The 26,968-nt window shown below is 40.6% G+C and overlaps 1 protein-coding gene and 1 pseudogene across 1 annotated transcript; one reads left to right on the top strand and one right to left on the bottom strand.

Moving 5' to 3' along the window:
• Positions 1-20,021, bottom strand: part of LOC124095581 (E3 ubiquitin-protein ligase SH3RF1-like) — a 40,280-nt pseudogene extending 20,259 nt beyond the window's left edge.
• A 4,523-nt stretch (positions 20,022-24,544) lies between these two features.
• On the top strand, positions 24,545-24,958 carry LOC124095543 (guanine nucleotide-binding protein G(I)/G(S)/G(O) subunit gamma-10-like). Its single transcript, XM_046448719.2, has one exon. The coding sequence runs from the start codon at positions 24,782-24,784 to the stop codon at positions 24,956-24,958; it is 177 nt and encodes a 58-aa protein (XP_046304675.1). The 5' UTR covers positions 24,545-24,781.
• The last annotated feature ends 2,010 nt before the right edge of the window (positions 24,959-26,968 follow it).

Genomic DNA, 26,968 nt, shown 5'->3' with positions numbered 1-26,968 from the left:
ATAAGGTTACACATTTTAACCGTATGCATATGTTCACAAGTTCAATAACAGGAATATTCACATTTCTTGGTATACATTTTAAATTACTCACACTAACCCCATTCAATATAGAATAGTAACACTAATATTATCACTGTCAGTATACATAATTTATTCATTAACTTATGTATATTCATATTAGATGGTATGGGCATTTTGTCTTATACTTTCCTTATCACTGATACATTAGCCTTTAAATTAGTTTATATTCAATATGAGATATATAAATTCAACCCCATGTTCAAAAATCAGTATATGTATGATTATCTTTAAATCAGTTTCTGTTTCAGAACACATGCATTTATACATGTTTTCCTACTCATTTTGAAATTAATATTTTTAAATTATGCTTAATTTTTGAAACATTTGATCTAGTAGCAAAACCCAAACAAACTCATTATGAAATACTAGACCTCATATTACCACAGAAATTAGAGCAATTTTGAATTCATGCCTGAACATAAATATCATATTCCATGTATATGTAAAACATAATTTAAATTTTCCTTTTTAAATTTGCATAAAACCTATTATTTATTTGTCCTGGGATATATTCATGTATCATCTAAGAAAAAATTGGTATACATGGAACACACCATTTATCTTTCCCTATAAAAACACTATAGTTTTCAAACATTTTCAGAGGTATGGTGGAAAAAATATACATGTAATCTGATATTCATTTTATAAAAGTAAAGTTATTAACAGAAAATTCAATACAAATTCTGAACTTATGTTTATACCAAAATTGAATTTGAAGTAAAATCCAGTACTCCTAAGGACACAGATATGTCTCTTGATAAATACATTGAATATTCACCATTATTGGTACCTGAGTATTTTGTATCTTCTTCATATTCTGTATTCTGCCATTCCCCTTTAAAAAATACTAATAATCATATAACTCATAGATACATTTCTATATCTCAGAACTAGTATATTTTTATTAGATTTTGTACATATTTTCCAATGTACCTTCTTAGGAATCCTTATGTGGGCTGACTGACATTCACATTCACTATCTAATACAAAACCTATTGCAAAAGAAAATTCAACACTAAACCTGAACTCATTCTTCTCCCTAAATCTACATAGAAAACCTACATACTGTGCAAATGTCAGTGGATGTTGACTTAGACGTTCAATTATGAATCGTACACTTTCTGTGTCATCACTTATTCACTTATCGGTACATCAGCGTGTCCAAGAATTCAAAAATATGTATCCACATTGCCCACCTAATTCCCTTCTATGATTCAGATGGTACATGGTTTTATTTTTTGTTCCAGATTTTCACTGATATATTGTTATGAATATTCATGTTTCCAAATACCAATATTCTTCCTCTGGGATAACTTCTCACCCTAATCAGAATGTCATGTTAACCCTAAGCTAACTATATTAACTCAATCAAATCTCACAGAAGAGCATATATAGAGTTGGTGTTGCAGTAGAGGTATATAGGGGATTGTAGACCTACTGAGAACCTCAAAGGTAGATGCCAGAATGATCCCTGGGGAACATGAAGGCAACTATGTGGGCCCTGAGAGGACATCTTCCAGAACAAAAAACATGGTCAGAATGAGGGGATGAGTCGGAGTTAAGCTCTATCTTCTAAATCCAGGGTAGATGGACAGAACCAGGCCTGTCAGGATACCTGATCCTGGGTGTGTTGGTCCAACTCTGTCAACTTTTGTAAGAGTCACAGGAAGATGGGTGCAGCCTCCTACTCATGGGACTTTGGGAACACCTGGTAGGAGAAAGGGGTTGCCAAGGAAGTGACCTCATCTCACTTCTTTTAGTTGAGTGACTTCAGCTATCTTCCTTGGTGATAGAACTCTCTGAACTAAGAATACAGGTGGCTAGGCACCCTGAGGCAGAAACAGTGCCAGTCTGGTCACTTGTTTGGCCTCACTAAGCACAGAGTTGTACTTTCTTGTTATCTACTGATCCGTGGAAATCCAAATGTCACAAAAGCGCTGAGGAGAAAACTTCCCTGACAACGATGGTACAAGGTCATGACTGGGTCTTGAGAACTCCAGTGAGTTCGCCCAAGGACACTAGAGCTGGGAATATAGAGGCTAAGACAGGTGAGCAGAGCTTAACCCACCAGTCAGATGACACTGGGGATGGGCACAGGGCCCTTTCAGGGGTGTGTGTCTGTGTCTGTGTGTGTCTGTGTGTTTGTGTTTGTGTGTGTGTGTGTGTGTTTGTGTTTTTGGACATGTGTTTCAATTTCTGGTTTTGTCTCTCATTGCCTGAGAATATGGAAGGAAAAGCATTTGTTCCATTGTTATTTGCCTGTATTGTAATGAGTCCTTTTGCTGAAGGCTACTCTTTCTGTGTTGATATATTCCTTTTCATGTGTCATCCTAAATACAAAAGAATACAACAGTGGAGGTGCCCTGTCTAAGAAAAACATTTCCAGCAATTATGCTGTAAAATTAATGAATGGACAGCTGCTTGACTTGTGGACGGGGAAGACCTATTACGTTTATTTGTTCATGTATTCCTCCTGATATTTGACCACTACAGTGAAGGTACTGGTGGATTCCTATAAAAGCTGTTTACTGGCTTCAATACTTCTGAAATGGCCATCTATGGACTTCAGGAAGAGACTCATGAGCATCACTGTGAAACTCAGAAATCACTGTGGAAGTTAAGGTTTTCAGAGGAGAATCCTGCCTGGATACATAGATATACAAGCAGCACAAGCAATGCAAGAAATTCATTGCCCTAGCTTTGGACCTACAAAAACAAACAAACAAACAAACAACAACAACAACAAAAAATACTCTTTCAGAGCTTTTGTTATTTGCTACTGTTCTGCTCTACTCAGGTGAAGAATTTCTTTGCCTCAGTGCTCTCACTAACCATGTTGTGTCCTACACTGAGCCTTGCATCTTAGCAAAGTTTCTTTTTCTTAAAAACAAACAAGCAAACAAATAATCAAGGGTGTCCTCAGTGCTGGTGCTCATGACAACAAGAGACAAAAATGCATTTTATCCCTCAGGGTTGTGAGCATGGCCAGCTGGCTCCATTAGCTGCTCCTCTGATTTCCCAATGCCATCCTTTTCAAGTCTGTTCAGGCTTTTGCCACCTGCTCTGCACCCTTTCCATCAGTGGACCCTGCTCTTGCAATCTCACTTTTTCAGGCCTTTGCCTCAGCAACTCACCCTCCACTGTTGGCACTCTGTGAGATACTGTGCCAGAAGGTTCTTGTTCTGTGCTGTGACTCAGTTCTGGTCACATGTTGAAGTTAAAATGCCATATTACCACTGCTCTGAGAAGAGGACCATTGTCTTAGGAGCCTTTTGGTTAGACAGACATCTTTAATGATGCAGCATATCCTGCAAATGGTGTTGTGGACAGTGGTCTGTTGATGAAAAGCTACTAACAGGTAGTGGAGGACAGTTGGTGAGGAGCAGAAAGTTCCATACTGATTCATTCTCTTGTTTTCTACTGGTATGTTTTCTCTTTTCTAGAGAGATGCACACAGAGGCATGGTTGCTTGTTGATTGTTCTCATCAACTGGGTTGAGCACGTTCCCAATGACGACATTTCATGGCACTGAACAGGCTTGCCTTTTCTCCACAGTGTTGAAATCATGGCAGAGGCACCACTGGGGGCCAAGAGACTGGGGTGGGATCCATGTGGTATCTGGTATCTGTCTTCCTTTGTAGCACTTATGTTGTTCCTGCAGAGATGGCAATAGCCAGCATTTGTGTGTCATTTAATCTATCTGGCCTCTCCATGTTGTGAGTGTCTGTCTGGATTGAAATGGAACTTTGTATTAGAGGACCCCTTATCTCTGAGGCCCTTACCTGTGTTTCACAGGTCAGGGCATGTATAATCTGCTCCATTTTCTATGCAAATTATATACCCAGCCTGACTCTCAGCAAGCAGCTTCTGTATCCCACACAATAAATCAGTACTGTTGCAACCAAGAAATGCATGGAGTAATGTTGCTTTGTTTCCTTTTATATACACATCTTTTTTTCATAATTAAAAATTGCCAGAAACTATATACCCTATTATTAAATTAGTAATTTTTTTTGGATTTGCTTTGATGAAACATAACATAACCAAACATCTCCTATTAATTGTAACTGTTGATTTTAAGATATGTCATATTTGGTTCTTTAACTGTGAAAAACTTTGTCTAAAGATGGGCATATTTCTTTTGAGTAGCTTGCCTTTTTTCATATAGTTCTCTTAGGAGGTAAAAAAGCTCTCTAAAACACACATAATTGATCTTTGCAATATGAGATTAGAAGAAACAAATTTTCCATTGGTAATATGAGAACTTCTGGGGGAATTTTGTTGTTTCATTAGCTAAATAATAGCACATTGTATTTGATAAATTAAGATTTTTTTTTTAACTTTTGAGTATGCTGACCCATTTTGTCATTACACAGTTGAGGAAAAACAATACATACTAAGTTTAATTTTATCAACACCAGGATCCATTTGTATTAAAATAAAACTACTATGAAAAAATTCAAGATATACATTCCAAAGTCAAAGTACCTTATGAATTGTTCCCTTTAAATGATCCTTTTAACAGTTAGTTGAATGTTCTGAAATGCTAAAAAAATAAAATAAAAAATAAAATATTGTACAATATCAGGAAGGTGGCCCATGCCTGTAATCCCAGTAGCTAGGGAGGTTGAGATAGGAGGATCCTGAGCTCAAATCAAGCCTTAGCAGCAGTGAGGCACTAAGCAACTCAGTGAGACCTTGTCTCTGAATAAAATACAAAATAGCGCTGGGATGTGGCTCAGCAGTTGAGTACCCCTGAGTTAAATCCCCAGTACAAAAAAATAAATCATCTTTTGCTAACTTGTATTTTTAAGAATTAAGACTTCAATTTAAGAAAAGGAGCTTTGATTGGTTTTTAGGAAGTTTGTAAATTTAGCATGGGTGTGTGCATGTGAGATAGCCAAAACTGTTTCTTAAATTTTTTTCCAGATTAAAAGTAACTTCAGTAAAAGTGCATGAAAATCATCTAAATTGTGTAAATTATAAAATTCTTATTTATAATCTTTTTTAAGAGTAAAGTATTTAAATATTTGACCAAAATCACACTTAGAATACATCTTTTTTTGACTTGCAATCCTGTGATTTTCTGGAATGTCTGAACAATCTTCCAAATGGGATATCACATTATACAAATACTACTTAAGTATTTAAGCATGTATTAATGAGACAGGGCACCTATAGTCTGATATATTGGCTGTAAGTTCCTGAGGGTCTAGGAGCAATCAACCCAGATGTAACCACTTCGTGATAAGCTGTGTGGTTGAGTGGAATGGTAGTGTACAGGTTGTTATGGCATCAAAGTGTGGGCCACCCACCCAGCTTTTGTGGATTTCAGGTGGAGAAGAAAGTAGATGTAGAAGTGGAAAAGGTTTTCCAGAGAGATATTGCTTCAGTCCAGCACTCCTGTTTGAGAGTCTTCAACTGGGTGAAGAGGGGCTATATATAGCATGTGGATGGGGCCCATCTCTATATTTCTGTAGTTCAGAGCTCTGTTAGGATGTTGTATACAGTATCTGTAAGATCATAGTGAGGAATGAGTTTTGGATGTATGTAGAGAGAGGATCATAGTCTAGGGTGAATTGTTGAATTGTTTACATTTTATTCTAAGGAACTTTACAAGTTTTTGAAGAATTTCAAGTAAAATATTATGCTTTTTGTGACCATGGATTTGAGGTGGGTCATTGGGGGAAGGGAAGGCAAGTAGCAATGCTGGAGGCAAGAAGGATATATATATATATATATATACACACACACACACACATACTGTTGTTTTGTTTTGTTTTAGTTGTAGTTGGACCGAATACATTTATTTTATTTTTATGTCGTGCTAAGGATTGAACCCAGCACCCTGAATGTGATAGGTGAGTGCTCTACCACTGAGCCACAACCCTAGATCCATCCGTATATAATATTCATGGAATAATCCAGGTGAGTAATGACACTTGACAGGGCAAGAGAAAAAGAAGAAACTTTGTTTACATACTTAGTGTTGCACACATAAAGAGGAATGATTATGATTTATCTCATTAGCTCTTCCAGGCTCAGAAAGTTGGAATTATCATCTCATTGTATACCCTCTCCATTAGCAAGCATTCTTAATGTACTCTCAAGAAATCTAATTTTACTCCTTCTTTCCAATTCAGCCTGAGCTCTCAATATGTAATATCTGAAGTTACTGTTAGGATTTCCTGACTGGTCCTCTTGCCTCTGGGTTTGCTCAGGAAGCTCTGAAACTGCACACTCATTCTCACCATCCCTCCAGCAGGGATGCTCCTTCTTTTGTTTTTAATATCTTTTTTGTTAGTTGTAGTTGGACAAAATGCCTTTATTTATTTTTATGTGGTGCTGAGGATTGAACCCAGGGCCTCGTATGTGCTATGTGAGCATTCTACCACTGAGCCACAATCCCAGTCCTAGGGTGCTCCTTCTTGCTTACACCACACACACTCCATGAGTGTACCTTTTCACAGCCCCATATACATGGTCTCAGAACATCTCTGTGCATTTTACACTTTAAAAATATTTTTAATATCTTTATTTCATTTATTTATTTTTTTATGTGGTGCTGACATGCTAGGCAAGCACCCTACTGCTGAACCACAACCCCAGCCCTGAATTTTACACTTTTTACACCATCAGTAGAGTTATGGGTACTACACTTTTGATTATTATGAACATTACATTTGGTTTTTGACTGTTGAAAGGAAAGCCTTCAATGCCATTATTCACACTGGGCAGAAAACCTCCATGGTATACCATCAATTAAATGTGAAAATCATTTGGGAACCAAAAGCAAATATGCGAGGGTTCATAAAACTGAGTGTGTGGCCTCCTTGTTCCTGTTCTGCAGCATTTTGTTGGAATAGGAGAAGAATACAAGTGAGATACTACCATTATCACTGGGAGATTTTACCCAATTCATATGAGAGCCTGGATTAGAGAGAAAGTTTAGAATGCAGAGTGAAAGTGAACAATGGAAGAATAATCCTAGTATTTTTGTCTCTCTGCTCATATGTACTGAGAGATGATTTTAAAATTAAATAAGTCTGTTTTAGAGTAGAGTGTCTTAGGAGTCATGAATTTGAACTTTTCTCCTATTTTGAAACCCATTCTGTAGTACCCTACTAAACATCAATTGACTTTTCCTCAAGTATCATTATATTTGCTTCCTGTCTTTGTCTTCATAATCTTCTTCTTATTATTATTACATTTGTTGTTCAGAAAAATCTGTTTCCTTTGCCAAGAGTTCAACATTCTATGCTAAATGTCAGAGGTAAGAACAGCAGATCCTCTTATTTGACACCGTCTGTATCGCTGGCTGTTCATTTCTTACATCATATTTCCCCTTTTCCAAAGTCAAAATAATTAACTAAAATAAGAAACAAAAATCCACAATATTTATGTTCCCAACATGCTCAGTTCCTATGTAGAACTTTGTATATCCAGGAGGCCACTCTCATCAATTTTTGTTACATTGTTTTTTACCTATCATTAATTGATTGAAATTGGTGGTGGTCAGGAGATTTGTTGAGTTTAGTGAAATCTTCCAGTGTTAATTTCTTATTTATTTAAGTCACTTTAAGTGTCATTTTAAAATGATACCTTGTGAAGACAGTGAGTCATCCTGTGTAGAGTTTTCACATTTGGTTTTTGCTTTTCCAATAAAAATTCTAAATTACTAAAGAATCTGTTTCTACCATTATGGTTTTAAAATTTGTAAGGTAATTGTTTATAAATAGAGAGCCAAAAAAAAAAAGAGAGAACTTTTCATATTTTCAGCTCTTTGTTTATATAGTCATCGTTTCAACAAATGTTTACTGATGCTTCCTTAGGCCTTGCCCTCAGAGGAGAGTCCCTGTTGAGTAGTGGTAAAAGGAAATGTTAGGTTAGCATTCACTAATGATGTTGGCATTAACAATAAAAGAAACATTACAGAACCCTTGAGAGTCTGTTGTTGTTATAAACCAAAAAGTCAACTCTTTGGTGTCCAAAAATCATAAATGGACCTTCTTGGACCCTTAGGAAAGAAGTCCTGTGCTAACAGTGGTGTGATTATAGTGAGTGGTACAGTTTATTAAATTAATGAGGGAGCAGGATGTGTCTAAACTTCCTTAACTAAAAGAAAGGAAGCACTTGGTGAAGGAAACTTGCTTGTTTTCTTTCTTTTCATCTTGCCATTATACTACAAAGTCCCTGAGAGGTCTGTGCTGTGTAAGGAGATTTAAAGTCCTCCACTCATACATGTTGTGTTGCAACCAGAATGTTATTGTGCATACAGAAGCATCTAGCTATCTATCCAGGAAGCTACTTCTGTCTTGCTATTGGTGTATCCTCTTCACTTAACAGACATGTGTGTATGGGACTCATCCACATCACATATTTTTTTCTAATTTCAGTCAACATTAAAGAGTGTTGCCATCCAAGTGGAAAAGTAAAGTTCTCGAACATTTTTGCTTACTTATTTTTGTGGCTGTGATTCACCATATTTCTTGTCTTTATTTTATTATATTATCCAGTGAAAGAAGACACAGAATAAAGTTTATAATCAGGAAGAGAATCTATATCCACAGCCAGTGATCAGCCTTTGCACTCTCTAGAGAGACAAATTAATGTTAACCAAGAGAAAGGGGACCATACTGATAAGAAAAAGAATAAAACTGGAAAAGAGAAGGGAAAAGATAAAAAGAAAGCCAAGAAGGGAATGTTGAAGGGATTGGGAGACATGTTCAGGTAAGTCTTTACCACCATAAACTAGAGCACCCTTAAATATACAGTTATGCACTTAACACAGGGATACCTCTGAGAAAAGCATCTTAGGTGGTTTCATCATTGTGCATACATCTTGGATCTTACATGGTATAGCCTATTGCATGCTCGGCTATGTGGTACATGCTATTATATATGTGGTATTTGGTTTACCAAAATGTTAGGTGGCATATGACTGTATATTATGGTGACATTTAAATAAAAAAACACAAGAAGCACAAATTTGAAAAAAGTATCTTTGAAGACAACAAAAATTCTTTTATCATTTCCAACCTTAGCTTCTGCACTTTTAGTTTTTTCAGGATTTTGCTTTAATTATTTCAGCAGCCTTCAACGTGATATCTTGCCAACCATGTAGATAATCCTGGGGAGGAAGGAGGGAGTCCTCTGTATCTTTACTCTGTACAACAGGAAGAGGCCCATGGAAACAAAGGGCTATTAAAGTAGTGTTTGTTCTTTTTTTGTGGCAACAGTGGTTTATTATCTAGATTTAACCCAGAGTTCAAGTTGTGGTAGCATTTAAAGGTCCATTAACAACAAATCTAATAAAAAATGTTACACATAGAGCTTCAATTAAGCTTTGTTGACTAATTTAATAGTTATTACTTTTAGCCTGCAAAGATTGTTTAAACGTAATCTCTGCCTAATTCTTCACAGTTGTTTTTGTGTCCCTAAATTATACTCTAGGATTACATCATACAATTTGTTACAAATCATTGCTGTACAATAAAACTGACAAGTTGTTCAGAAGTTTCACTGAACCTCCCCCTTAAATGTTCATCTAAGGTGATTTATAATATTCAGGTATTTAAAGTTAAATATAAAGATTGCCTGATTGTTCCATAAATTACAGCCCTAAACATATCAAGATGATAGTTTAAAATTGAAATCATATAGCACAGCCTCTTGACTTTTCAAAAAGGAGTTACCCTATGTTATGAATCCCTTTCTTTTAACCTGTGTTTAATTGCAGAATGTGAACAAGAGACTTATTTTCATGGACTTAGGATCCTCATGTTGACCTCATTAACTCGAGGTGTTATAGGTATATCAGATCTGGAAACTTGAGGAATCAGGACTCAGCCAGAAGGTCACACAACAAAGCAGATGTGTTCTGTAAATGTGTTGAAGACAAGTGCATGCAAGAAGCAAACTATAGATTCATATTAGCCTAAAATCTGCCCTGTTCAGAGTATTATCTTTGGTTTAAAATAGGATTCATTTCTCCAATCATTCAGAGCAGTGATATATTCATTACTTTTATTAGACTTTTTCTTATTTATATACTGCTTCTTCTAAATCCATCTTCAGTCAAATCATCATTCTTCATTATATTCCATGTCCAAAAATATTTACGCAACAAAATAGATTTTATTGCCCTTTGTTTTGGCTCCTGTGTTAGCCAGGAGGATTTTCTTTCCATATATACAATCTGACACCTCAGAAACTGGCACCTTCGCAATGCACAAGACACAGGCTGCTGTCCATCAATTAAAATTTAAGGAATTTGTGCTAGTGTCATCTTTAGAGAATAATAGGTAGAAGGAAACCTCCTGCAAGACTGCAGCATAGTCGCATTTCTAGGGCTCTCCTGAAGGCATATTGAAAACTAATGGCTTATTAGTTTTCATTCATCAACCAACATTTATCTGATGGTAAAAGGGTTCTGGAGTTGTTATGATGTAATGTGTAAAATTTCTAGTCTTTTGAGATTACCTTAATTATAAATCATCTTTGTCTGCAATTTGCAACTTCAATTGTTGACTTACAATTTGGGGCCAGAGGAGTGGTCTTGGGCAAAATGTATATTGTTTTAAAGGAACCATGAACATTTCATGACCCTCCTTTTCTTAAATGGCTTGCAGAACATTTTATGAAGTTTTCTCCAGATCTAAATCCATAGACTTTACCTATAATATGTAAGGAGAGCCAGCCTTGTAGTAAAAAATTTTGACCTATTTATAACTTCAAAAACCTGCTTCCTCTTTAAAATCAAAATATATATTCTGGGGAAGGGGCTGAAGTTTCCTTCATTTTATTTTTCCTTTCTTTTTTTTAAATTAGGCTAATATTCTTCCAGTACTTAAGAATGGCTGGTAAGAAAATCATAGATACCTAATCTTCCCTGGATACCTGGAATCATTGGTTTGCTAAAGTCAGCCCTCATTTATTTATTGATGGGAGTAGTTTTTTATAAATTTTGCAAATCATTGCTAAACCCTACCATTATTAAAAATTAAATAGATCATATGAAAAGCAGGAATAATTAATACTCAAAACCCATCCCTTCCTGATTACTTTTACCATACTATGATCCCAGGTTCTGAGATGATGTATACTGGTTAAATTTTGGAATTAATATATACTAATGTATACATTTGGAATTAACATACACATTTCCACAAAATTGACTGTGAGAATTTGTAATGAGATGGCATCAAATATGTAGATAAATTTGGGGAGAACTAATATCTTCATAATATTCAATCTTCTAACCTGTGAGCAGTGGATTCTGCCATGAGACAGGATACCATTCCAGCAGAAGCAGCACAGCACCTGGCAGGATGGGCGTGAGAGGACACTGGTAGCCAGGAGAAGGGAGTCCTGGAAAGGGAGGATTCATAGTTCCACGGGCACCTGGAGAAGGGATATTCAATGGGAAAGTGAATAAGGGGCCAGTTGACACTGGGCTGCTTGGGTGTGGGGTCACAATGAACACAGCAGTACTCACATGAATCTGAGAAGGGGCACTGAAGGAAAGGCCAGAAAGTTCTTTGAACCCTGTGGCAGCTGAGGGTTGCTGGGGCTGATGAGGACAGGAGGGCTGATCTCCACGTAATGGCAGTACTGGAATGCATGAAAGGATTTGTTTGCCATAGCGAGGGAAGTGAAGGAGTGGGGATTTTTTGTGTTCTTCTTGGAGTCGGGAGTGCTTTGGGGCAGTGCTGCTCTGGGCTGCCACTGAGGTACTTGATTCAGCATCAACTCCTGGCATGGGAGGCTTATCCCATTCTGTCAGCTGCTTAGCAGCCAAGTTAAACTCAATGTAGGGATTTAGAAATATTCCTATTTTTTCTTCCAACATTCCTTCAGCACAGGTTACATCCACTGTTTGGATCACAGTCAGAACATCATCCTTAACAAATGGAAGGCAGTCATTATCTGCTGCTTTTTTGTCTTTCACTTCAAAGACATATAGTGCTTTGTTCTGAGGTCGGGGCTGAGGCAGTGTTTTAATAATCTGCACTAAGTTGGTTGGGAAAAAGCTATGGTCCCCTTGACTTACCCTGTGGAACCAGTTTTCAACAACGTATCAAAAAATGATGATGTCACATTTGCTGAATTTAAAGTCTCCAGGCTCCTTTTATTCATAGTTTCATAATGCACTAGGACATGGTAACAGATATACCCTTCACTGGGGCCTCCAGCCTTGCACCCAAGGCTGCCATGCACACTGGGAGCTCTACAGATCTTTTGCACTACAATTAGCCATAGTGCTGCCCTGAATCCTTAATGCATTTGTTCATTTGGTCCCACTGCCCCGACCAGCTAGGTTTCTAAGGCCTCTGATTGATGCCATCCAGAAGCCTGACCAGCCAGAGGTTACCTGGAAGCTCATCACGGGAGACAACGAGAGTCCTCCACTTGGAACAACTGAGGGAACTTATGATCCCAGCAAACATGCTTTGTAAAACCTGTGCTGGCAAGGCAAGACTTTTGCAGAAGCACCCAAGACACTCCAAAATCCAAGGATGCAGATTCATCCATCTTGATGTACTTCAATGAGAAAAGGCTTTAGAAATGTTCATAGTTGTGTGCAGCTCTTTAAATGATTTATGTAACATCCATGTCATAATTTACTTTTGCATCTTGGCTTCTCCTCCTTGTTCTTGGTCCCCACAGTGGTGGCCATGGGCAATGCAGATTCCACCCAGCCTTGCCTTCTGCTCCCTGTTTCTCTGAAGCAGGCACAGTGGCCTCCGGATACTCCTCTCTGCTGCCCCCCTCTATGCGCAGACACATTACACAGGTGTCACTGCGTCCCACTTGCCCAGCCTTAAATGTTATTGTTTAAATTAACTGAATGCTCAGTGGGTTAAAAACCAATACATGAGTGATGAAATAGTCTAAATTTCTATCCTGGCTTGAATATTTTCTGTCTGTGTGACTTTGGAAAAATGACCTAACTTCTCTGCTTTCTTTTTCTCTGGTGGTAGTAATTGTCCCTGTCATAGGGAACCACGGGAACTACAGACAAAGCTCCAATGCAGTGCATGTCAGGAAACACACTCCAGGCATGGCAGCACTTGTTACTTTGAGTTTAATAATGTATGAAACAAGAGAAAGTAATGACAGTGACTTGTGGTGATGGGCAACTGACAGTGCAGAGGTAGCAAGGACCTTCACTCTTTCTGTGAAGAAGCTGAAGGACAGACACCAAGGTAGATGGGGCCTGGATGCTTGACACTGGTGACATATTCACACCTCTCCCCTTTTCTTGCAGAATGTCTCCCAGGACCTGTCCATCTACAGCTTTGGGCTGGAGTAGACCCTCTTGTTGCAGACCTTGCAGGAGATGCTGGCTAACACGGTGGAGAAGTTGGAAGGGGCAAGTGCACTGGAGTATTTTAATGTGCTCAAATGCTATGGGATGGTGTCTCTTTTAGGTATTGGAAATCATGTTTGCAGAGATAAGTCAATGGCTTTCACTTGTGACTCCCTTGGGGTTGATCTTCTGCTTTCCCTAACCACCCTATCAAATCTTTAACTTGAAAACAGAAATCCAAGTGTAATGTGATCTGTGTGGCTGCCTCTTGTGCTCATGGAAGCATCCTTTCTTGGACCTCTGTGTGTCTCCCTGCATCTTCAGAGCTCTGACTGTTCCTGTTTTGACCAAATGTTTTGTGCATGGCTCTATCTTATTGATCATTATTTATTGTCATAACTTTAACTGTGTGGGTATGTTCTAAGCTGTTCTTTGTCAAGTAAAATTTCATGGCACTGTTACATACTTTAGGTAATGAAATCACGGTGATATGGCTTTAGTGAATTGTAAATTTGCAAATAGCTAATCATTTTCTTTTGAAAATTAAGACTTTTATTTCTGTCTACAAATTCAGATATTTTCCTTCAAAAATGTATATGATGATTTTAATTATTTTCTATGTGACAAGCTGTTACTGACTGGCTAGTGCCCATTTTTAACCAATGCATACAGTTAAAAGTTAAGCAGAAGGATAAATGGTCATCTTTTTGGGTCATTTTAGGGGCATTCTAAGTGCTACACTGTTGTATAGTTTAATAAACTCGAGTATTTACAGGAATAGAACTAAAATTTTTCTTTTTCATTAATGATCTCTGTATAGCTTTTATGATTGAATTGTTATCCTAGTTGGGATGAGTAAATAGATTAATAGTACATGGTTCCAAAAAAATGAATGATTAATTATGTTGTATCATATAGTTCTGCACCATCCACGAGCAAATACTGTATCTCTATAGTTTAACAAAATTTAGTGTCACAGCTTAGAACTTTAATCTGGCTGTGTATGAATTCTAAATTAAATTTTAACATACAAAATTTGGTGAAAATCTCCTTAGGGAAGAGATGCATTTCATGGTGCTAGATCTTCCGTTCAGCTGATAGTATTTTTTAGGTAGAAAACACTGTCAAATAGCTCAAGGGAAAAGTGTCTAAAATTTTAGGAGGGAGAAAGATTCTTATTTGAGAAACAGTTTTGATGGTACCTAGGAGTGATATTCAAATATTTTACAACTGCCTTGGCATAAGTACCAGTGAATCAGAGTAAAGGCATAGTGCTAAAGGGCCAAACATGGACAGAATCTCAGAAACCATGAGCTCAAAATAAACTTTTACTCCTCTAAGTGGATCGTGTCAGATATTTTGGTCAAGGTGAGAGAGAGAGAGAGAGAAAGAGGAGGAGGAGGAGGAGGAGGAGGAGGAGGAGGAGGAGGAGGAGGAGGAGGAGAGGGAGAGGGGAGGTGACACAATGACTGTTATGACTGTTATGGGCAAGGTGGGGTAAATATTTTCTAGAGCTCACCATGAAGGACATACCTAAGACCTCTCTGTGGTAAAATACTGACAGATGCATTTTACCATGGGGTAGAGCCAGGCACAGAGGCCTAGCAGTTTGAGGTGTAGGGATTTCTGTCCAGTGTGTGTAGGCAAGAGGGGAGAGTAGTCTGGTGGGCAGAGGGTGGCAGGAGAGCCAGGTGTGTGAAACAGGAGTTGAGTGTAGACTGACTGAGCTCTGATGAAACACCGTGCCAGTGAGAGAAGCCCACAAGTATGGGGCTCCTGAAGAAGGAGAGCTAAGAGTGGATAAACCCAGAAGGCCACCCTTCCCCAAGGCTGAAGGACATGCCTCAGGGGAGGCATGGAATGAATCACCTGGGTGGCCAGGGTGGGCCATCTGGAGCTTGTGGAAACATGCAGAGAATATGGGGACACCTGTGTGAGCAGGGGACCAGATGCGAGGAACCTGTAAATACTGTTGCACTGACGGGGTTGCGGTGTTGTGGATATCCCTTTCTGTGGATACAAGCCTCGAAGGGGGCTTGCTGGGTCATCTGGTAGTTCTGTTTGATTTTTTTGAGACTCTTATGCCATTTGCCCTGATCCCCACCAGCTACAGAAGCATGGTTGCCTTCTCTCTGCCCTCTGATAGAAGCTGTCCTAATGGGCAGGAATTGTTCTCTCTCATGGGGTGATTTGCGTCTTTGATGGTGAATGACATGGGTCAACTTTTCTGATGCCATTTTTATGTTGGGCAAATGTTGTCTCCAGTTCCACTTTCTTCTTGCTAGATCTTCCCACCCTCCAGATCCACCTCCTCCTTCTTTACCTGAGTGGGCCTCATTCCATTTTGCACCATAAAACTCATCCTTTTTCCCTCCATTTCTCTGTTTTCCTTTACTTCTTGCTTTTGTATTGAGAAATACAGTATTCCAAGTGGTAATGAACACACTAATGGGTTCTCATTTGCTTTATGTGTATTTTAATTTAAAAACCAAAGCCTTCTAAATAAACATATGCTTCCATAAATAGCACACAAATAACACACAGTGTTTACATTTTGATGGCTCATGCTGTAAACACTATTCCACGGTTTACTTTTTCCCTCAGTGTCTAATTTGCAACCTCTCTCTGCTGTGTTGTGCTGTACATGTGATGTGTAGTCTGCCCCTGTTGCACGGTCCCGAGTCCACACTGCTGTCAGTCTTCTCTGACTTGGGAAGCTTCCTCTGCCCTTTTTGGTTCTTGCTTACTGATGAGTATTACAACACAATATAGTGTAATTACATTAATATCATTATTCTTTCTCTTAGATGGAAAAATCCTATTGTGCAGAAACACTATTTGAGTTTCCTCTGCATTCCAGCACTTGATGAGCTTGCACCCCATGCAGCACACAGTCAGCTGAATGCTGGAGGTGTGGCCAGGTGGTGTGGCAGCCTCTCCAAGGACAGGATGCACCTGACTAGGGAGGTGACTTTCCATCTTAGGAGTGAATTTCCCCCAGGAGCCCATGCTTGGTTACAGAGAACTGTGCAGTGATGGAGGGGATCTTGACCTGCACTGTCCAGCTGGGATGTGACTGCAGATATTGTAAATGTGGCTGATTTACGGAGAAACAGAATTTTAAATTTCATTCATTTTTAATTAATTTAAATTTAAATAGTCATATGTGGCTTGTGTCAGAATGAAAAGAGCAAATGATGTCTGCTGATAGCGAAAAATAGTTTTTGTTGTTGTTGTTGTTGTGTCCTTAAATGGTCATCCTGAAACTTAGGAATGATGAGTAATTTAGCAAACATTTAGCAAGGAGCCAAAGGAACCTTCTGTGTTCTGGGTTTCTTCACCTTTATGGCAAAGCTGGTTACATCTCTTGATAGGCCCGTGAAGGAGACAAGACATCTCTGCAAGGCCCTTCAGCGAGTGCTCTTAGTAAAATGGTAGCAGTCAGTCTTCTCAGCCCTTGGACCTTAGTGTGTAGTGGGCAGGGGAGATGTGCATCTGACCTACAGCTCCTGCTCTTTGAGTTTGGAGAGGAGAGAGTGGACTGTTGCAGCCAGGGCACCCCCATCCCAGCTGTGTTCCTGAAACACAATGTTGGGGTCATTGCTGGTTTTCTAGCTTGAGTACTGCTGCCCACTGTCTGAGAGTGCCAGATGTTTTTGCACCCTGAATGATGGTCTGAGCACCTTGCTCCTTTTTGGCCTTTTTGAAAGGTTTTAGGACTTGTGCTCTGCGTCTGGCTGCTTGCTGGCTCCCTCTTTTATTCAGCAGATCACAGGAGCCACTTCCCAAAGCCCAGCTGTGGTCTTGCTGTGTTGCTGCCTAGCTCCTCCAGTGTTCCCTCTTTCCTGGAGGTCAAAACCCACTTCCTTGGAGGTGGGTGCATCCAGTCAGTCAGTGTCTCCCTCTCCCTTATGGGGGCCTGCTCCCTGGTGTTCTTGCCATTGGGGCCCAGCACATGCTCATCTCCCCCACAGGGTGCTCTGGGTGATTGCCCTTCCCATCCACAATGCTTCTGTCTTCCCTTCCTGCCCTACCCAGGTGGCCATGTCTCTTCGCTCTCCTTCCTCCCAGAGCTGTGACCCCAGTGTTCAGGCAAGCACTACCTCCATGTGGAGAAGGCCCAGCCTCCTCACTGCCCCTACATCTGTTTCTGCCCGAGTTTGCGTCTGGATGTCTTGATAGTTTTTGTTGTTGTTGTGTCCTTGATGAGTGCTTATGTCCAATGAAGAAAGGGGTGGTGTCTTGAGTATCTGGGTCCCCACAGCACCACCAAACCAAGCCTGTCAGAAGTTGAAGATTTGTTAAAACAAGTGAGGAAGTTAACAGCAGCCTCTCAGTATCAGGATCTGGGTCCTTCTAGAGCAGGATCCTTTCCTAACGAGAAGGACCCCTAGACACAATGCGGCAGTTTCCACAGAGAAGTCCTTTGTGTATGAAACCACAGAATGTATCTCTTCTTCACAAATTCGCAGGTCTTTGTGTACCAAGAACTTTCAAATATTTGCCAAGTGAGGATGGCCACTGTGGAGAACACAGCCCCACTCATGATTCCTACAAGGTAACACTTGGAAACATGGGCTGCTTCTCATGTTGCTGGTGAAAGACAGCATCAGCTCCTGCTTCACTGAGTGTGTATGCTGGCAGCCCAAGGCTGAATTTAAAGTGAAATTTACCTTGTTGACTTCACTTTGAATTTTCTTCAGATTTAGGTGCAGTGTTGACACTTCTAAGAAAGCAACCTGCTTTTATTTCCAATTTGAGCCGCAGATTGCTGGTTAGCAGAGCTGTCAGAAATGTCTTTGCCAGATATCATGATGTCGTGACCCTGCACAATGTGCCACAGGGCTTATTAAGAAAGATGCGCTGACACCCATCACAACACAAGAGAGGGTTTGATAAGTCATCAATGTGTAGAGGGAGTGCTGTTGATTTCTGGATTAAACTACAAAAGCACCTGTTGAGTGCTGCTCTGTGACCAAAAATGGGAATGGAACACAAGCTAAGAAGGGTCTGAAATTACTACAAATGGAAATCTAAAAATCCAGCTGTTTCTGGTTTCTATAGTGGAAAATTAAATTAGCACATTATCAAGCTTGTGGGAGAGACTGCACAGTGGGGCTTTTGTCAGAGCTGCAGGGAATGGCCCAGGAGGGGCATGGAGCTCTTGGGCAGATAATGTTTTATTCATGGTGAGATCTCCTTCCTCTGGTTGTCATTGCTATTTTTGCATCAAGGGAGAGATGGGTGCTACTGCTTACAGTGACAATGACATTCCCTTGGGGATTTATACTTTAAATTATGATGAGACAAAGAGAAGGGATGGGACTTCAGCAGGAGAATAAAGTGAATAGCATCCTTGCAGAAACCTGAAAACTGAAAGGAGCCAAGATCAGAGAGGGCTGGCCCCATGCACTCTGTGGCCGCACAGCAATCCCTGGTGAAAGCTGTTTCTTCTGAGGCATGGTACCTGTAGTGGGCCAAGAGGAGCAGCAGGGAAACTACCAGAAAACCTCGAATTACTTGCACATTTGGTGAAGTTATAATGCTTTGTTATCTATCGAGACCTTAAATAAACATCTGGACATTTCTTCTTAACTGGGAAAGCCTGTAGTGCAACATGGTATCTGTCCCTTTAAACAGCCCTTGATAAACAAGCAACACTCAGTGAATATGTTCTGGAAAATGTGAATGAGGCGAAGGCAATTGCTGTTCATCTGGTCCTTAGATAAGTATCAGATATTGAAAATCCAACATTGAGTGCATGGCTGCGTCATCATTGTTACCAGCCATGCTGATGGAAGTTTCCATTTGTATTATGCTTTTTAAAGACTCCAAGTATTTTGCCTAGATATTTGCTCTGGACCTCATAACACTGGTGGGGTTTGGGGATGTTACTCTCATTTTAAACATGAGAAGACTAGGGTAGCAGAAGTTCTTGGGTTATTACTGAGACCATGGTGAGAGTCTTACAGTTGGCAGCCAACTGTTTCTAGGTACTAAAGCTAAAGAATCTTTCTCCAGTCAGTGCATAAGAAGAGTCCAGCAAGGAAGATGGCAGGATGCAGATGGATGGCATAACCTACACAGTGCTGTGCACCTTTCAGTCTCCTGAGTGACTCTTCTGTTTCTCATCTTGGGGAAGTGAGCACGGATGATGTCCTCTTCCGTTTTGGTGTAGCAGCATCTTCTTGGCTGGCTGTCCTCATTAAGCCCTCCTGGTGCTGCAGGCTTGGGAGTAGCAGTCTCCCCCTTGTCCAAGCTGTTGGGAGCCCTCGCCCCTGGCCTGCAGGGAGCCAGCCTGTGCTCAGGAACAGCTGTGCTCCTAGCATGCAGCTTCCAGTCTGGATCTTTAGTTGTTAATGGCATGAGGATACAGCTCTGCACCTTTTTGTTTTTCTTAAGGAAGTTTTTCTATTTGACAATTTTATTTTGGATGTGCACAGAGTACAAAGAGTTCCCATATCCCCAACACCAGGTGCCCATCATATACGAGTGAGTACATTTTTCACAATGCTGTACCTATGTGGAAGCATTAGAATCCAGGTAGGTGCTTGATTAATCCAGGGGTCTTTGCTTACCTTAGGTCCTTCTGTGTCACAGGACCCCCTAGAGGATCTACCATGCCCATTATGCTCCTTGGGACTGTGGAAGTTTCTCAGTTTTTGTGTTTTGTTAGTTATTTTGTTTGGTTTGGTCCTGGGGATTGAACACAGGGGTGCTCTAGTTTCAAGCTATATCCCAATCCCTTTCTGGTTTTTATTTTGAGACAGGATCTCACCAAGTTGCTGAGGCTGGCCATGAACTTGAGATCCTCCAATCTGATCCCCAGCTGGGATTATAGGCCGGCTATAATTGATGAGCTGGATGGTTTGAGGAATGCTGATCAGGCATGTTGTAGACTGTCCCTTGGCTGGGATTTGCCTGATGGTTTTCTCTTGACCACATTTCTGTTGGTGTTTGGGGGAAAAGACTACAGAGGCCCATCCCATGCTCTAGTTTTGAGGCTGTCAGCCATAACCTTGACTACACTGCTGCTGTAAGCCTCTGTTACCAAGCTAAGGCAGTGTGAGTCAGGTTTCTCCAGGACATGGGTGACTCTTATTAAAATGGAAAACCCCCGGACAAGCTTAAACTGAGTTTATTTGAGCAAAACAAAAATGATTATAAATCAGGCAGCCACAGGAACCAGAAGAGGTCCAGCTATCAGTGTGACCAGATAGGGTGTATGGAAACTGAAGCAGGGAGTGGGGACCATGTGCCTGCTCTGTTACCACCTCCACTGACTGATGACTGATGGGACATCTTAACCATGTGGTCCATCTGGCCTGCAACAGGATCTCAAGGCCGTCAGTGCCTTCTGCAGGTCCTCCTTCACAGTTTTCCCTTCTGAACTGTGCACATTGGAGTAGGTGCCAAGCAGGGCCCACCATGGAGGAGCAAGGAGCTGGGATGGAGCCTACTCCTTGAGGGTGGATTGTCTGCTGATTACTCAGATTTCTTCCAAGAGAGGGGACCCTCTACATACCCCACCTTCCTGCTTATGTCCTATGACTCCTGATACTTCTCTTGGATATTGACCTGGATATTATTGACCCACACCCTGTATCACCTTGCCCCTTTGCTCCAGTTTTGTCCCCAGGCATTTGTTTTTTTGGGGTGCTGCTGTGTCCCTTGACACCTTCCATCACTTTGTAGGACTCTTGTGTTCTTGGGTGTTTTTTTTTTTTTTTCAGTGCTTCCCGACTTCTGGCTCCACCTGAGGCTCTGGGGACACCTTGTTTGTTTTCTGCCCTTGCCCCAAAGTCAGCTGTCACACCAGGGAATCCTGATTTGTCTTATCGAAGAGTGAGATTAGAGAATGAGATTTGGTGAATCTCCATTTTTACCAAGGGGATATTTGTAGGAAATGGAAAAGAGACAGGTGACATCAAGTCCAGCTGGGTCTCAGTTCACAGGCAGGCTGGGGGTGTGTGCTACTTTTACAAAGTCACTGAAGAGCAGAGCTTATGATTTTATGCCATCATATACAATAGTACACAATGTGATTGCCAGCTTTTCACATAGTTGAGAAAGAACAGATGCTTTCATAGATGGGCTTGCCTGAGTGGTGAGCCTGTGCTTGTTCCAGAACCCACAGTCCAGTGACCTAGTGACCCAAACTAAAGAGGGGAATATTATACTTATTAGGAAAGCATGTGATGTGTACATGCTAAGCATGTAGGAGGGCCAGCTTTTTAAACAGACTTATACAAAAGCAAAATGCATAAAAGGGAATCGGTAGTTAAATATAACCATACCAGCAAGTTTGAACTTGCATGACAAAGGACAGGAATCCAGACTTATGCTGGGAGGATGGTACACAAAGAATTCCTACAACAACAGTAAAAAGAACAAGAAATGGAAAATGAGAAGGGTGAGCTTCAGTAGGTAAAAAGGAAAATCAGAACAGCCAATCAACTGAGTGAAGTCCACCTCACAAGGCCTTGGGTTCCCCCTACCCCAGCACCCGTGAAGTAGAATTGCACAGGTCTCATGCCATCAAGGCAGGTACTGTGGGAGAATCCAAGGTTCCACCAAGGGTCAGCACTCGTGCCCACTGCTGTTGGGGTGAGTGGCCGGGCTCTAGGGGAGGGAAGTTTATAGAGCCAAACCCACCTTGATCGTGCTTCCCCAGGCCCTAGCAGTTCAAATTCTAAAGGTCTGTCCTGGAGGAATGCACACGGGACTCACAAGCATATGACAAGTAAGAATGCTCTACATTGTAACAGCAAGAAGCCCTAAGACCTAGGGCGCATAGGGGAAGGATGAATGGACAACAAGTAGCAGATGCTTAGGAGGGGAACTAAACAGCTTCAAAAAGAATGAATAAAGGGGCTGGGGATGTGGCTCAAGTAGTAGCACGCTCGCCTGGCATGCACGGGGCGCTGGTTTCGATCCTCAGCACCACATAAAAATAAAATAAAGATGTTGTGTCCACTGAGAACTAAAAAAATAAATATTGAAAAATTCTTTCTCTCTCTTTCTTTGAATAAAGTCTATCTTTTCAAATCTTTTTTATCTACTTTACAAAATGAATCTCTCTCTGAAATCCTTCTGCTGAAAAACAAAGTGTGAATTACTATTGCTCTGTGTGATAAAACATGGAGTAATGCAAAGTATTTTCTACATGTATATCCATGCGGTTGTAAAAGTATTTTTAAGGTGGGTAAAAACACTCAAGACACCATAGTAATGGTAATAATTGGGGATGTTTTAGGGAGGAAGCTTGGAAATGCAGAATATCATATATTGTGATGATATAATCTGCAATAAAAAGAATGGATTACTGTATCAATAGTAAAATTTAAAATTAATTTTATTTACTTTTGTGTGGTGCAGAGGATCAAACCCAAGGCCTCACACATGCAAGGCAAGCAAGCACTCTACCACTGGGCTCTAACCCCATTCCTGAAAATTAATTTTGAATAAAGAAAGAAAAACATTACAGATATCTCAGAAAAAGGAAAGAACACAAATTTTAGCTCTTAACAAAGGCAAATAGTTTTTCTAACCATATTTGCCAAAGTTCCAAGAGCTGCCATTGATTGCTGAGGAGAAAATAGCATTCATGTTTAGAAGTTGGTTCATTTTTGGCTAAATGCACCTTCATGCCCATAGCATATGGATCACTGTGGTTTTCATTTCTTGTTTCTTTTCAAATAGTTTTCTTGCTTCTGCTTCCTGCAGATTCACAACTCACTTCCCTTGCCTGCAGATTCACAACGTTTTCAGTATGCATTAAGAGGAAAATGCATTGAGTATAAAAGCAATAATCTTCAGATAAAAGGGACTTGTTTAAGAGGACAGTAAGGAAGAAACCTTAAGCAAGAACTTAAAGAGAATGGGTTGTTTCGCCAGAACTTGCGGGGTGCATTCCTCCCCCATGCCCCGGGCGCCATGGAAACCGCCCGGTTAACTCCCACCCCTCAGCACAGCCTCTGAAATTCATTCGTCCCCCTCCCAGTGAACCCTGGCAAGAAGATCCCCTGTGCTCTTCCTAGAGGATGGCCGAGTCAGAGATGGAAACCTTGCTGCTGCAAAGAGGCACATGTGTCTGCTCATTGGTACCAGACAGAGCGCCTCCACTTTCAAAGAAAGAAGGGAAAATAGTCAAATAACCAAACATCTGTGTCATAATGTACCGATGATGTTCTCCATTCTTTGAACGCTCTATCATTCAATATTGGTTGAGTGAATGGCTACTTGATTCTGTGGGGTCCTGTCAATATAGTGATTCAATGTTCAACAGAGACTAATGCGGAGAGAAATGCAAAATGATCACCCACTTAGAAAGACAGGTCTCATTCAATAATATTACTAATAAATTATTTTTATATATTTAAGATTAAAAAATAATAAACACTGGTGTGTACCCTATTCAGTTTAAGAAATAAATTCTGGGCAGAGCTTAAGATTTCTGTACACTGCTTCCTAAACCCATGCTCTCCTCACCCCAGGTTAAGCCATAATCCAGAATGTGGTCTTTCTCATTCCTGTGCATTTTTTTATATTTTGAACTATATTTCTATATTTGAACTCTGTCTGTAGGTATAACTAAGCATCAAGTATTGTCCTGCATGATCTTAAACTTTTTATATTGTTAAGATTTCTTATTTGGTTTACAATACACTGTTTGAATAATAACAGCAGGGCTTGGCCTGTAGGCATCCCACAGAGATTATTTTGGAGAATTCCATGAAACTACCAGGGAGTAGTTGTGATATACCCAGAGTAAGTCCAATAATATCAGCTCAAAGCCAAAGAACCTTGCTAAGGTGTATTTACTGAATATTTGAATCCCCGAGACTGACAGCATAAGCCCCATCCATGGCCCTGTTACAAATTAGAAAACAGGGCCAACTCTACATAAGCAATTGCCTGCTAACAGCCTGGACAAGCTTCCATTTGAACAGTGAACCACCTGCACAACTATATCAGCATCCCTGTCATGTATTACCATATGCCAGGAACTGCACATGAATGGATACATTTAATTCTCATATAGTCATAGAAGGTCTGGGAGGTCAGGAATCCAGAAACAGCTTGGTTGGGTGGCTCTGGATCAGGGCTTCTCAAGCGAGCTCGGTTACTGGCTGGAGCTGTCTCATCGGAAGGCTGGACTGGAAGATCCGCTTCCAAGATGGCGCACTCACATGGCTGTTGGCAAAAGGCCTGGGTTCCTCCTTGCATGAATCTCTCCACAGGGCTGCCTGAGTGTCCCCATGACATGACAGTAGGCTTCCCCCTGCATAAGTAATAGAGAGAAGAGAGGGAAAGATCCTCTTTGGAGAAACATCTATTCAAAACCTTAACCAATTTGAAAAATCCACCGTGTCTTCAGGGGCCAGCATGAACACCTGCCAGAGCCTGAGGGAGCAGCTCAGGCTGGAGGTTGGGGTGGAGAGGATCATGGTCTCTCCAGGGGCCTCAGAGTCTCATCACTACAGGGTGCAGAATGGCTGCCAGAATGCTCTGCTGGTCTGTGTTCCAGTTGGAAGTGACCCCTGCCGGGAGCCCAGATCCTGAGCCTTACTCTGAAGAGTGCAGGGCAGCAGTTGGTGGAGGAGGCCCTTCGGACACAATGTGATGAATGATGCCTTTAAGTCTCAAGAAAACCTTTTTCTCCAGCCAAATTACTTTGAGATATTTCAGATCTTCCCTGTGACTGGTCCTGCAGCCAAAATTCTACAGAAATTTGTTATTTTCCGCTCAAATAAGGAAACTGACTGAAGGAGTGGAGTTTTAAATAATAATGGCTCAATTCTTGGTAAAGTGCTTTATATGAAGATAAGCAAAAAAACTTACCATTCACCAGGTGGTGAACTGAAATATTTTATTGTTCTTTATATAAATTCAATTTTAATATATTAAAATTCATGACTTAAAATAAAAGAAAAGAGAACTTAAAAGAGATATCCTCAGTCCTCTAGCAGAAATGAAATCAGGACTTTTCTCTGCTTGCATTCTGAGTAACCAAGACTTAAGCCTATTGCTACAAGCTCCTCCCCTCCTCCCATGAATGCTGAGGACAGTAACCTGGCTGTTCTGCTGCCTCTTTCCCCTGGAAAACATGACCTGTGAACCAAGCTACAGAAATCTGTAAGTGTACCTCTACCGCTGGGAGAGAACTAGAACTGAGACTGCTGAGGAATCCAGAAGAAGTGGGGACTTGGATGGTTTCTCCAGCTTCCCAGTTCTCAAGAGCAAACCCCATCAACCTATTCTACTGACTCCTTATTCCTGTGGTTCTTGTGCTTGACGAATGGGGAAAAGGCTCATGGACATCTGGTGTTTTCTTAATCAGTAGAGACATAAATGTTTCACTGCTGGTGCACAGAAGTTTCTGTGTTCCAGGTGCAATACTTGTGTGGGATGTCCTGACTAAGGTTCCCCTGCCTCTTGCTCTTTTAAAGCTACAAAACAGAACACCTTCTGCCTGAAGGCACAATTAATCCTTTCCTGCCTCAACTATTTGCCCAGCACTTGGGACACACCATGGAGCAAACACATTTCCTGTGCGTATGGAGCTTATCCAGAGGTAGGGAGACCTTCTGCATAGATGGCTTTGTGACCCCTGCATTTCTACCACAACCCCTTATCCCTTCTGCTGCTGCTTCAAAGCAGCCACAGCCCCTGCAGCCACAGACAAATGGAACTGGCTGTGCTCTAGCATAACAAAATATGAATATTAATGTTAATTAATAGCAGGTGGGGAGCAGATTTCACTGGAGGGCTGTACTTTGCTGATCTCTGATTTAGACAATAAACTTAATAAAAAGGAAACTTACAATATTATTAAAGGATAACAAAGAAAAGGAAAGGGATTTGGAGTGTGGAGCAAATGAGCCATGCAACTTTAAGGGACTAAGAAGGTGACACCTGGGAAAGTCTTGGAGAGTGACAGCCAGCCCTGGGCCCTGAGGGCAGTAGCTGTTCACAGAGGAGGAGTGTTGTCTTGGTTCTTTTCTGTTTATGTTCCTTAGGACAGCTCTTGCTTCTTCAGCCACTGCATGCCACCAGCCTGCCCCTCAGGACCCTCTGTCTCATCTTTTCTTGGTCAGCTCTAAACTGACCATGGATTGCTGGATGCTGCCTAGTTGATAGCTGTTCCCAGTTTGAGTTGGACATGGAGGGCAAGAGAGAATCAAAAATCTTCCTTCAGTTTTCAGACTGATCCCAAGATTTCTCATCCCCTTTATTAAGAAGTGGGGTACATATGGGTAAAGGATAAAACCATATTTTGAGTTTTGGATGTTATATCACTCACATGGCTTAAATAAAGTAAATATTCTAATATTCTAAAAAGGTATTTTTTCTTCATTTTTTATGTTACCATGCTTTTGTGCTGTGTTTAAAATTTAACCAGAATCACAGTGCATTTCTTTTTATGTGTTTCCTAAAATTCCTACCTACTGACAAAAGCAGACCAGATTATTAGATGCATTTTCTGAAATAAAAAGAGGCCTTAGAGCAGGAAGCAGAGGCAGATTCCTTTTCTCCTTTTTCGGACTTTCAGAAGTCTTAGGAATCATCGCA

Source organism: Marmota monax, unplaced genomic scaffold, assembly GCF_021218885.2.
Source record: "Marmota monax isolate L192 unplaced genomic scaffold, Marmota_monax_Labrador192_F-V1.1 WCK01_AAM20220418_F8-fsc00076, whole genome shotgun sequence".
Lineage (NCBI taxonomy): Eukaryota > Metazoa > Chordata > Mammalia > Rodentia > Sciuridae > Marmota > Marmota monax.
This window is presented reverse-complemented; position numbering and strand designations above follow the sequence as displayed.

What these genes read in the sequence shown, in the direction of transcription:
- LOC124095543 (XM_046448719.2), top strand. Translation starts at nt 24,782, where the DNA reads ATGAACACCTGCCAGAGCCTGAGGGAGCAGCTCAGGCTGGAGGTTGGG.